This window comes from Oenanthe melanoleuca, chromosome 4A, assembly GCF_029582105.1.
Source record: "Oenanthe melanoleuca isolate GR-GAL-2019-014 chromosome 4A, OMel1.0, whole genome shotgun sequence".
NCBI classification, from domain to species: Eukaryota; Metazoa; Chordata; class Aves; order Passeriformes; family Muscicapidae; genus Oenanthe; species Oenanthe melanoleuca.
Window position 1 is genome coordinate 6,484,514 of NC_079338.1, and position 13,123 is coordinate 6,497,636.

At 39.3% G+C, this 13,123-nt stretch overlaps 1 protein-coding gene across 5 annotated transcripts in view; it reads left to right on the forward strand.

The window, feature by feature from the left end:
• The window catches only part of AFF2 (ALF transcription elongation factor 2), a 334,567-nt gene that overhangs the window by 232,849 nt on the left and 88,595 nt on the right, over positions 1 to 13,123 (forward strand). For all 5 annotated transcript variants that reach the window (XM_056491312.1, XM_056491315.1, XM_056491314.1 and 2 more), the window contains exon 8: positions 4,417 to 4,468. In XM_056491312.1, the coding sequence (XP_056347287.1) occupies positions 4,417 to 4,468 (52 nt within the window). The remainder of the gene's footprint in view (positions 1 to 4,416; positions 4,469 to 13,123) is intronic.

Sequence of the window (13,123 nt, forward strand, 5' to 3'; positions counted from 1 at the left end):
TTAAAGCCCTTATTCAGCCATTTGTCTAGCTAAATTTGTAATGTAGGAACAATCTGCTTTGGGAGCAAATTCATCCCTGTAGGAAGTGGGTATTGTAGTCAGTCAATGAGATTGCCCCTGCTTACACCACAGATAAATATGTTGCTTTGTCCCAACATCTCTGCTTTGCAATAATTTCACATTCCAAATTATAAACCTCTGAAAATTGTAGATTATAATAAATGTGCTGACACAATTTCAACTGTTATAGTAAATGGCATTGCTCTAATAATGAAATAAAAAATCCTACTTAATCCTATTCTTTCCCTAAAGTGGTGTTTTGCATTAGCTATGGATGAAAAGACAAACAAGTACATGTATATTCAATAATAATGTCAGCTGGGTCAGGGAAGAATAGGAAATAAAATGAATTCATAACACCCCTGGAGGTAGCTTTCTGATACAGGCAGTTTTCTCTTTGATTTGCCCTCATTGGCAGTATTCATTGTAATTTTAACATAGCCTCCAAATTGGCCTTTATTAATAGCTGTCCTGATCTTAATAACAAATATACTCTGTAATCTCCAGTCCGGGTGCTTCTGAGGTGAACAATTACATAGAGCAGAATAGATCATATGAGTATTTAGAGGGACCTCTCACTCAAAAGTGCCTAATTTCATATTCAGACCATCCAGACAGTGTTTTGGAGAGCTGTAGATACAGAGCTCTTCTGTCTCAGGGCTTTGAAGCTAAAATACCTTTCTAGATTTGATAGCGAAATAGTTACCTTGAATTGAGGTTGCTGGCAATCTTAAAAAGTCCTTATTGAGCTTTGAGTGCAATCAGATGGTACTTGCTTATAAATGAGAGTTAATAGAAACATTAAAGAGTACAAGCTGCTGTGACCCATGTCTTCAGAATATTAAGTACATTTTAAAATTGTGGAACACCATCTAGACTTCTGTGTTCCGTAAAATATTACTTTTTCTTACCAATATTTTCTGGGAGCAGATTATTTTAAATGTTCAGCATTCTACATTTGCATGTACTGTGTATCTTTAATTTATTTCCTCACTTCTCTGGCTACCATATATTTCTGGTTGATACTATACTCAGTTTCTCTTTAAGTATTCCATCTGCCAGAAGAGTGTGATGCATTTTAGAAGCTGATTGGTTTAGTTGTTTAAGCTTTGAGTTTTGGAACTGAATGGCATGAAATATTCTTCATTTAGCAGAATGAGCTAAGAAGAATTATATACTCCAAGTGATAAGCTTTGAACTGCTAAAGAAATGCCAAAATCCAATGTTTTTTCTCTCTGTAGCTGTCTAAACATCTATTTGTCTCTTGAAGGGAACTTGTAAGTACTGCAAATTTAGTTTATCTGAAAGCAGCTCTAACAGTTGTCCTTCTACTAATACTGTTTTATATCAATTTTATATTTTTCAATATTCAATAAACATGTCTTGCACTTACTGTACTTGCTAGAGAGTATCTGCAGTATAGGCTGTATGAGGACAGTTATTAATCAGCCATTTCAGATGGCTGTAGGATTAGTTTAGTTAAGTGTATCCATTTATCTTTTTTATGTTTTCTTCTTCGTTCTTTCCATTTATCCAGTATGGAATTTCTTTTGTCCTTTCTGGTTTATTTCTACCAGGGTATGTCAAAAAGGAATTAAACACATAACAAATGAGAAGAAACCAAAACCCAAACCCAAACCCCAAACCACCCAATAGCTGAAAGAAAGAAAACATACCACCCTTTGGGTTTCATTCATGAAAAGATCTTTGCATTTATATCCACTTAAATCTGCATTAAAAAATAACAATAGAATGCATTATCTAGCAGTGATTCTTTAAAGCAGTGGATAATTTACACATTAAAGTGAAATGTAGGTTTCAAAGTAGGAGTGTAGGATTGAATTAGAGTTAAGAGTCAGAATGATAAAGTCCTGTATGAAAATGGTCTCAGTTTCCTGGGGGTATTGTCCTTCTGGTGTAATGAGACTTGCAGATAACAATCAGGGACTGTGGATAGATCAAGGCACAGCAATACATTGAGAATGCCACAGCAAGTATTGGCTCTGGGGAAACGAATGTGTCTGCTAGATAAACAGCATTAAAAGCTTCTGTTGATCACCAAAGTCCAGGCCTCTAAAGATTAATAATTCCTGAAAAATTGAGTATTTGGTTTGAATAGCAAGGTTTTGGTAGCAAGGGAGCTGCAGAGGTGGCTTCTGTGCTTCTCCCCCATTTCCAGCAGAGCCAATGCCAGCCTCCAGGATGGACCTGCCACCAGCCAAGGCTGAGCCCAGCAGTGACAGTGGCATTGTCTCTGGCATAACAGATTTTAGAAAGGGAAAGAAATGCTGTGCAAGAGCAACTGGAAGAGAAGAGTGGGAGTACGTGAGAGAAGAGCCCTGCAGACACCCAGGTCAGGGCAGAAGGAGGGGCAGGAGGTGCTCCAGGTGCTGGAGCAGAGGTTCTCCTGCAGCCCCTGGCGCTGCTCATGGAGAGGCAGCTGTGCCCCTGCAGCACATGGGGGTCCATGGGGATGTCCTGCTGCAACCTGGGGAGGAGCTCACAGCAGAGCAGGGGATGCTCAGAGAAGGCTGTGACCCTGTGGGAAGACTGTGCTGGCAGGACCCGTGTCCCTGTAGAGACAGAAGCCCGCGCTGGAGCAGGTTTTCTGCCAGGAGTTGTGACCCCATGGGGGACCCACGCTGGAGCATCATGTGCCTGGAGACACACTCTGGAATGGTTCCTGAAGAGCTGCAACCTGTAGGAAGGACTCAAGTTGAAGTTCATGAGTGACTGGCTCTGCCAGAGGGACCCCATGCTGGAAGATGAGGGGAAGTGTGGGAGGAAGGAGGAAGAGCCTGCTGAGGCAATGTGCAATGAACTGACCATAACCCCCATTCCCCATCCCCCTGCACCACTGTGAGAGGGGAGACAGAGAAAATTGTCAGTGAAGTCCAGTGCGGGAAGAAGGGAAGGGGTGGGGGAAGGTTTTTTATCATTTGGTTTTATTATTCATTGTCCTACTCTGATTTCATTGACTATACTTCTAATCGATTTCCCCAAATCAAGTGTTTTGCCCATAACAGTAATTGCTGAGTGATCTCTCTCTGTCCTTTTCTTGACCCACAAACCTTCTGTTACATTTTCTCTCTCCTGTCCATATGAAGAGAGGAGAGGTAGAGCAACTTTGGTGGGCACCTGGCATCCAGACAAGATCAACAACCCACAAATACTAACTTTTAGAAAAAAAAATTTTTTTTTTAAATCCATGCTGCAGTTGTACTTTTATGGGTTCACATATTCACATCAGACATTTGTCAGGATGCTGATGACTGATAGTTGTGTGTCCAGATACACTGTAACCACTGAGTTGCCTGACAACAGAGCTCACTGAAAGACAGATGACTCGCAACCCAGTTTAAAGATCCCCTTCACTTTTTAAGGGCACCACCAGGGCTTCAAATGTTCTAAAATTTCCACATTGGGATTATTGTCCCCTCTTTAATATTCCGTGTGTCAGGAGGCTTCCATGATTTCCTGGTGGTCTTCAAACAAAAAAACTCTGCCTTCCAATCTCTCTAGGTAGACAGATCCTCAAACAAGAGACCTTTTCTGTCTCAGGAACAGCACATAACATATTTCTTACCCCATATATCTTCCCATACCCAGGTTTTGGATTAAAAGAAGTCATATGAGTGTTAATACAGTAATTTGCAATTCAACTCTGTTTTGCCAAAGCAAGGGAAAGAGGCTTAGGGACAGCCATATCTTTTATGAGCTTCCTTCCCCTTTAACCAAGGGCAGGGCACAGGCCTGTGAGATTTCCCTGTATTAAAAAATTAATAAATAAAAATGGTGGTATGAACTGGCAGGTTCCCAGCTTGGAAAATGTTTGCTCTGCCTTTGGACACTAACAACTATGAGGTCCCATCAAACCTCAGACAAGCATCTCCTCTTCTTGCTATTTTCTACTTTGCATTCTCAGTTTGATAAAGAGGGGATTGAGAAAGGATTAACAGAAAGGAAATTGGTGCCCCAGACTGAAAATGAAACATGGATGACTTTTTCCCAGTTTTTAGCAGTCTCAGAGCTGAATTTCTCTTCTGGTTTAGAAACACATGTAGGTGTATATGGACTAATCCCTATAAGACAATGTGGAAATAAAAGAGGACATGAAAGAGCAGCTGACTGCCAAATTTCATGATGGATGACTCTGAAAGTGATTTGTTCTTCCCTAGAATCACAAAGAAGCGCTAATATGTGGATTATTCATCAGTTTACTTACCTCAGGTCTGATTTTGCTGTTGAATTGGAAGAGAGTTTCTCCAGTGACTTTGCTGAGGTGTAGATTTTGTCCATTGTACATGAAGTTAATACATTAAATGTAATTCTGTATTGTTTCTCTTTTTTTTTCAGAATGCTTGAGGATGATCTAAAACTCAGCAGTGATGAAGATGACAATGAACAGGTAAATACATCTAATATAAGTGCATAGACCATTTAAACTGACAAAGTTATTTCATTGGTTGGATCTGTTTGTGTTGACTTACTATATTTGCATGAAAAGCATTTTGGTGGGCTGCAGAATCCATTAGCTTAAATCTTGTTTTCTTTCTTCTCATTAGGGGAAACACTTTCAAACAGGAATGTATTTCAGTTTTGCTGGTTAACTTTGTGAAGTGAATGACTTATTAACCTTTGAATTAGAGACCACACAGAACATCACCCAGGAACAGCTAATTTGCTCTGAATCTCTGTCCTGCATTGTACCAAGCTGACTGTGGAACAGCATCCTCTTGCTTTGCACCCATTTTCTGAATTGATGAGCTTTTTGAAAGTGTGTGTAAAAGGACCACATAAGAGCACCAACACAACTACAGAGTTTTTTGCACTTTGCAATCCATTTATACAAGCCCATGCAAGAAAATTTGGTCTGTAAGTTTTTGTTCCAGTCAGAGAGTAAAGGCTGGGAGTCCAGAGTAATCCAGTAACTCCCATTTGTGAAAGGAAAAGCCCTCAACATGTAGCTCTAAATCAATACTGAAAGTTTCTCCACATACTTGGGATGTTAATGAAGAATCATTTTCAGAAAACTGGCTCATGTCATTCTCTATCCTTCCCACCTTATAAATATTTATGGATAATGCTGGGAAAGAAGGCTGGTGAAATTCATATTTTCAACATGCTTATCAGAAAAAAAAAATGAAACTCCGTGTTAAATTCATCCTTCATTTTACTTTATATATGCAATAGACTCAAATGTTTAAACGTCTGCAATAGAGAGGAAGGTAATGCTATAATTCAGCATAAGCTCATCTCTTCAGTCTGGGAAATTTTAATTATAGGCCAATCATTCTTTTTTACTTATTTTTAAATTGCCTAAATCTTCTCCTTCAGCCTAGCTCATCCATCCTTTAGGGTCATGCCAGGAAAGATTTACCTTCTGGTGAAAGTTGACCCCTTAGTCATACAAGTCAGTATTTTTTAGCACTGGCAAGACTTACACTGTCTTTTGAAGCCAAAGGGTCAAAATCCTGTACTTGTGCAATGCAGTGTTGTGCAAACATGGTGACTTATGACACCATCAGGTTTGCAAGTTTCCCCAAATGGTCCTATAAAATGGCATTGTGATCCTGAGATGCCTAAAATACAAAAATGGAAATACATTGTCAGGTAGCAGTTATAATTTTCTAGTGACTTAAGTAGAGTTTACAGAGTTCTGAATTCACACAGTTTATACTGCTAGTATGAAATTCCTTATCACTGGTGAATGAAGAAGCAAATGCTTGAACCAGTGTTTGCTGACATCAAATGAAAAGCCCTCACTGCCTTGAGCAGATGTCATCTCTGATGTTAATCCTAAGCAGGAAAGAGCACAGTGCACAGAGGGGTTCTGACAGCTCTGAAGCCCTCACTGCTGACAGTATAGGACATGCCTCTCACCAGGGCAGCATCCTGTGAGTGAAGTGTCCCTGCTCCCAGACCAGGGCCTGCAGCCTGGGCTCTTCAGGGGTGGGGATTGTCCCAGCTGCAGGAAGCCTCAGACTGCTCCAAACCACCATGTGTAATACATTCACAGCATAGGCTGCAGACAAACAAGAGAGCACCATAGGGACCATTCATGTAGTTTCTCAAAATTTGGTACTAATTTGCAAATTTATTTTTTTTTTTTCATACAACCATTTCAGTTAGAAAGTATCTTCTAAGATCATCAAGTCCAATTCTTAACTGAGTACTTACAAGCCCACCACTGACCGTCCAATTTGGTGTCATCTGTTAACTGACCTGCATCCTTAGGGATTCCAAATGAAGTAACTGGACACAAGCACACTGAGAACATTTCTTAAATGCCCTACACTTCAAGGCAACCTTTAGCTTTCCTGTGTACCTCACATATGTGTAGTTGCATCTCTTCTATTTGTATTACAAATAGGGTATAGACAAAATTATACAGCTCACAGCTTTTTAAGTTTCCTGAGTTAATGACTGTGTCTGCCTTTATATTTTTGGCAGGCTAAGGCCTTGCAATGCTGAGCAGCAGGACTGCTGCATCTCTCATTCATTACACTTCAGCAGCCTCTGCCACATCTCTGTGAGTAGAGGGGATTGGAAATTGGAAGAAAGGTTGATCTGGCCCACTGGTCAGATACATAAACAACAAAAAAGTAACTTCAAGGGCTTTTTCAACATAAATATTTTGCAGTCAAATGACCATTGTTATTCAGGTGTACATGTGCTCATTCTGGCAGGGAGAGAAAAGATTAAAACTCTCAGCTCAAAACCATTCTAGCAGTTTATGCAGCATTTCTATAAGGAAATGGAATCATTGTCTTTACAGTCTTTATGATTTTTTTCTGCTATAAGCCTGCAGCCAGTGTGAAGCATGAGCTGGCATTTATTCACTTTTATTCAAAAAACCCCAACACAGAATTAAAAATCAAGTGTGTTTCCTTTATTTTTACTCTAATTTTAAGGAAATCAAAATTCTTTGCTAACAGTGGTCAGCAGGGAGCCATAGGATTTGTCCTTTGATAATTGCTTGGACCTTTCAATTTTTACAGGACAGTACTGACACTGATCCATAAATGTACTTGGATATAAATTTTTAGTGAAAGTCTGTAATATGTGGGGAGAGTTTGATCTATCAGCCCGTGTTCTGAGACTAGCAGTAGGCCATTTGTCAAGGTGGAAGATTGTTAGAAACTTGGCTGCAAGAAACAAAGCTCTTCTGTTTTCCTCCCTCACTCCTATGAACTTGCACCCTTATTTATGAACTGTATTGCATTTACTCAGGGGTCTGTGGGCCTTTATAGTATTTCAGGTGTTACAGATCTCCTTCCTTTTCTCCTTACTGCTGAGAAGGAGCACAACCACAATAGCTCCAGTTAGTCATGTAACTGAAAAGTTGTGCTTCATTTCTGAATAGGATAGGAACTACCAAGTTGAATTCAGTGGAAGGTATTTATTCTATAGATAGCATCAGCAAGGCTGTTACTGATCGTGCTGCCCAGTTTTGGCATTCCATTTCCAAACAGAATTTTGAAAAACTACATATTGCTCCTAAAAGTTATAAGCATGATTTGGAGAACCCTCCATGATGTAAGCGTTACGTTTATTTTGGTTAAGGTACACATGGTGATGGCCTAGCCACATATCACCAAGAAAATTATGTTTGAGACTGTACACTTCAGTTTCACCCCAGAGGGCTTAAGAGGCTTCAGCGAGAGTTGACTGCAAAGTCAAACTCCTACTGCCAAACTGCTGCAAATTGCATGGAAACTTTGTGAGTTCTTTTTGTTTTAGCTTTCATCGAGCTGTGGGCTTGATGCAGAAATTTTTGAGTGAAAATCTTTGGGCTGTGACCTGCAGGAGGTCCAGTGAGGTTTTCATTGCTGGCGCCTTCAGGTTTTGGATCTGTAAACTTTGGACCATGTGGGTCATTGCAGTAGAGCGTGAGGCAAGTTACAATGACTCTACCCCAGCTGCCAACTCCTGTTCTGGCCCTTGAACAAAGATGCTTCTGCATTTACCCACCTGCATCTTACACATGTAAACACAACCACAGTGCCTCCAGTGCTGGCCATGTGACACATGCTTTGTCCTATAGACAAAATGCTGATTCTTACATCTCATTGTGGGTGATTGGGGATTAAAGATACACGAGAACGATGTGTTAGATCTGGAATCAATTTTCATTTACAGCTGAGAAGCAGCTATTGATGCTGTGCTCACAATTCAATAAAAGATCTAAAGATATAGACCTTGTGTTTGTGTTTCAATATAAGCAGCATAATCAGTGTCAAATGTTTTTACAAAGAAAATTGTATTGACAGTTTTATTAAAATTGCTGTCTCTGAAGTTTTAAGTTATCCGCAATTTGACCTACTTGAATTTTTTAATATGTACACTGACCAACCCGATAGGTTTTTATGTCATGTATTTCTAATATCGGGTACACATCTACTTAATGTATTATTTGAGAGGTACTGTTACATGTAAGCATTGCCTGGATTCTGAACTCTTGTGGTGTTGTCACTGAGAGGAACATTGGCATGTGCATCAGTATTGCATTCAGTATGGCACAGGATGTTCAAACTGGCTACAAGAGGTATAATCAAGGCATATGACAGACATGCTGTTAGTAAAACTAGGAGATGACAAGGCATTTCAGAGATGCTAATATTAACATTCTTCTCTGAGGAAGGAGACAGCTTTTTAGATGGCTTTATTACTCTGTTAAAAAAGTACATCAAAAATTAGGAAGAATAGTGAAGATTTTTAATTAGTAGCTCAGTTCAGCTGAAAGAGCTTAGATAAAACACAGGTTAGTATTTTTGTTCTGTAGAACATCTCTGTATAATTCAAACAAGCTTTGAGCTCAAAGGCATCCAAATGAATTGTGCCTGGATACAGTATTTTAAGTAGCTGTGGTGTACCCAATTTTCTTTAACCAGCTCCTCTTTGTTCTTCTGCCTAAGGAATAGTCCTGTTAACCTTTTAAATGGGTACTTAATTTAAAGCCCATTGCTAGGGTTCTGTGTGTTTTTGAACCAAAGAAACTTTGATACTAGTTACAGACCTGCTCCATTATCAGTATTTCATGTATATAGTGGTTTTGGCAGAACGAATCAATAAAATGTTTTTCTTTCCTACTTGATTTTTTTTTCTTCTCCTCTTAGTGATTGCCAATTTTCTGAAAACCCTCGAAACACAAGACATGGGTGTAATCCATGGCCCTGCTCTATTGTTTGTATTTTACATAAACATAATTCTTTTTTGCTAGATTAGTAATAGGTAATTAAATTTAAAATGTTTGACTTTTTCACTGAGTCTTAAAATAATTCTTGTAATATATGCTAAGCTTTCAATCCCTTTATTCGAGTTAAACTTTTTAGATTTTATGAAGTTCTAAGACATAATACGCCTTCATAATATCATGTAAACAGTTTTTAAAGTGCAACAGTTATCACTTTCCTTGTAACAATAGATATCCTTACCTGTTGTATTTTTCCCATTTTTAGCTGGATCCTGAACAAGCTGTTTACCTCCCCAAGGTTTCTCCACATTTCCATTTACTTTGTTATCAGCAGAAAAGCTGAAGAACAGCTCTTCAGTAATGACATCAATACTGCACACACAGTGAGAGAGGTCATCTTGTCAAAGCTATAGAAAAATCGGATTAGGATGAAACTAGGTGCAAAATAACTTTGATAAAGTCTTTTAACGTAAACAGTTTATCTGTCATTGGGTTTCATTGAAATCCCAGAGTGGTGCAGCATCAGTTGTAGCCACAGCAGTGTGTGTTTGATAAAGAATACACATTCCAGTGTTTAAGATTTGCAGTCATGCTTTATAATTGTACAGAAATGTTTTCATTAAGCCATTAATGAAAATAGAAGCTATAAGGATAATACAGTCTTCTAATTCTCCAACCTTGTCAGTTTCTAACCATGAAAAATCCTTTCATTAATATATGTCCCTTCTTGCTACCTTGGTCCATTTTAAATTGTTATTCAAATTATTTTATTGTGCACAAAAGTGGTGGAAACAACAGTGTATCAACTGTGTAAGTTAATACTCCAGCTTCTGTTAGGCAAGTCTTTGGTACTAAGAGATTTGATGACTGACATTTCTAAGGTTATAATGCACATGGTAATGATGTAGGTTCATATAATTTGTTAATTATCAGCAGAACCTTTCAGTAGCCACTCTGAAATCTGGGCTGAGCTTTCTGCAAAAAGCATAGCACACAACTAAAACACACAGTGTTATCAAAAGCTTTTAACTTGTTCAAATTCACAGAATCACATGTAATTTTTTTCACAAATGTTGTTTGTTACTGTGGATTATTCCATCAGTGAGGAAAGGAATTAATACAACCCTCAGGAAAATTGGTTGCTGTAGAGCGCACAGGAGTACAGATCAGGAAGAACTTTGCCCCTGCAACTTGCAGCTGTGCTCTTGCCTGGACTCTGGGTCAGCATCTGTCCAGACCAGCACAGGAGCTGGAGGAACTCCATCCCTCCCACTCCTTCACGTTTTCCAAGTGTTTCCATGGTTTGACACTGGCAGGTCAGTGTCAAGAACCCACTACCACAATAAAAAAAAACACTATGGGAAAAGAAATGCTGGCAGGCAGGCAGACCTAACGAAGTGGGAACGCAATGCCTTAGCTGAAAAGTTTTACACTATACTTCTTCAAGAAACCTTCTCCTCTCTTCCCCAGAAGTGATCAGGCACTCCATAATCTCCCAGAACTCTAACAGGGGCTGCTCTTGGGTTCACTTCTGCCACCAGCCTGAAGCTACCAAGCTCTGTCGGCCCCACTGTAAGACATCATGCACATGAGAGGGGGCTTTAGAACCCCTGATGCCTCTGTCACTACAAATAGAGTAGTTCCTCAGTACAGCCATAAGAACCTGATGCTGGAGATCTGCCAGCCTTTTTGGGTTGGAAGAGGGACATGAGGCTCTCAGTCCACAGGATGGGCCATGTACTCTGTGTGCATGTGCATGATTGTGTACACAATTTTTTGTAAAAGAGTCTTTATTATAAGCATGAGGAAAATATATTTCACCAGAGCTCCTTGCTATGTATACTACTTAGGCAAAAGCCCTGTAGTGTTTTGGCAGCAAAGCAGAGGCAGCAGCAGGTGAGAGAGTTGATCAACCCCAGCCTTGTTGCTAAGACAAAAGCCCGCCTTGGCCACACTTCCTGTAAAATAAATCTGAAATCTGTGATAACTGCAGACCATCTCTGTGCTCAACACTCAGTAATCTGACCACATAGGACACATTTATCTCCCTTTTCTCCTCAGAAGGAGAGTGGGATTTTTATCATGAATGTCTCATGAAGAATTCTGGTGAAGGAAGTGTCTGGTTTTCTTACACTGGCCATCCTGCAGCATTGCTCTTCTGTAAAAGCCTAAGCAACTATGCATGAACTTCAAAATCTGAATTCCTTGGAGTTTTTTACACCAGTAGAGGATAGTGCTAGTTCTGGGTTTGAGACAGGAAGAGTTGCAAAAGGCTGGAGGAGGGACTCATAGGTATCAGGAAAACTTAAAGAAGGTGCTGGAAAGAGCATGATAAATCCAGTAATTAGCCTCTGTCAGCCAGAATTAAGGAGAAAAGTGGAAGTTGATCTCTCCTGGAGGTATTCCAGAAAGAGAAGAGTAATAAAAGCTAAACACACATCTTAATATTTCTTAGGATGAATTCATCTGCCACTGCAGATGAAGGTTTGCTGGGGTTTTAGGTGCTCTGTTCTGTGTTGGCAGGATGAATCTTCCCAGAACAGATTTCCCTGCACACAGGGACAGGTCAGGACCACAGTGTGACAGTGCAGTTGATTTCAGCAGGGTGCTCTGATTTGAGCAGAGTGGAGAGTGTGCCTGCTTTTCAAAATTACCAATTTCTTGGCAATACTATTGAGCCTAATTTTTGGAAATGTGCAATTTAGTAATTGGCCTAAGTCATCTGAGCAATGTACTAAACCGGACCAAGGTCAGCAGAGTTATTTCATGTGTGTTTACTTATGTTGTCTCTGCTGTCTGCTTGTAATACTTTTAACATTCAGTATAGATGTAATATTCAATATAAATTAAAATCCTCCTAGTCTTTATTTCCTCCACTGGAAATAAATGGACAGCATGAACGCAGCAACATCAATTCACTGCCACTGCTGGTACTCCGTGACTGCCCTTTTTGCTTCTCAAGTCTAGGGAACTATTCCTTTACTTAAAATAGGGAGAAGACTAAGGATAGGTTGAATTCCCAATGAAATGAAATGAAGGCCTTTATCACAAAGGAAAACTTAAGGGCAAAAGCTGCAAATGAGCAGGGGTACAAAGGACTGTATCTTGAGATGTCTGCCTGTCCATTGTGGCAGAGCAAGTGAACATTGCAAAAGTAACAATCAGGCACTGCACTCTAAAACTGCACCTTGTACGGAGAGAGAGAGAGACCATAAGAATAAGATCACAAAATATCAGCACTCTTGAGATAAGTTTCAGGGTTACTAAAGATAATTCTCTTGCTAGAACTGGGAAACTGAACATTACACAGGTTGTGGTGACTGTCTGCATCTGACAGTAAGGTCACAGGATATTCTTAGTAAGAATATCCTTTTGCTACTTACTCCTTGAAGGAAGTTTGGGGAAAACTTTTTGTTTCTCTTATAAAGAATTCTTGATCTTTTCTGTGTTTCTTCTGCCTCTTCAATTTTTTAATCATGTGATTAACATGATGAGGTACAGCTATGGAGTAAACTCAGCAAGAAATGGATTTTTTAATCATTTGTTAGCCTTCTGAAGGGTTGAACCAAACACATATTTTAGAAAAATATAGTAAATAAGACAAAACAAATACTGAGTTTTAGTTACCAATAGATCTTTTATATTTTCACAATTGCTGAGCCTTGGTCATTTGTGATCAATTTGTAACAAATTCATTTCCAGGAAAGGATGTTTCAAACCACAATTTCAATGTGGATCTTTTTTCTTAAAAATGGACCATTCAGTGCAGTTTTCTGAATTTCTGTCACCAGAGATGTATAGTTGTTTTACAAATAAAACAATTCTTATGAAAAATGAGGTCTAGCTCTAGACAGAGTGCCATTCTCT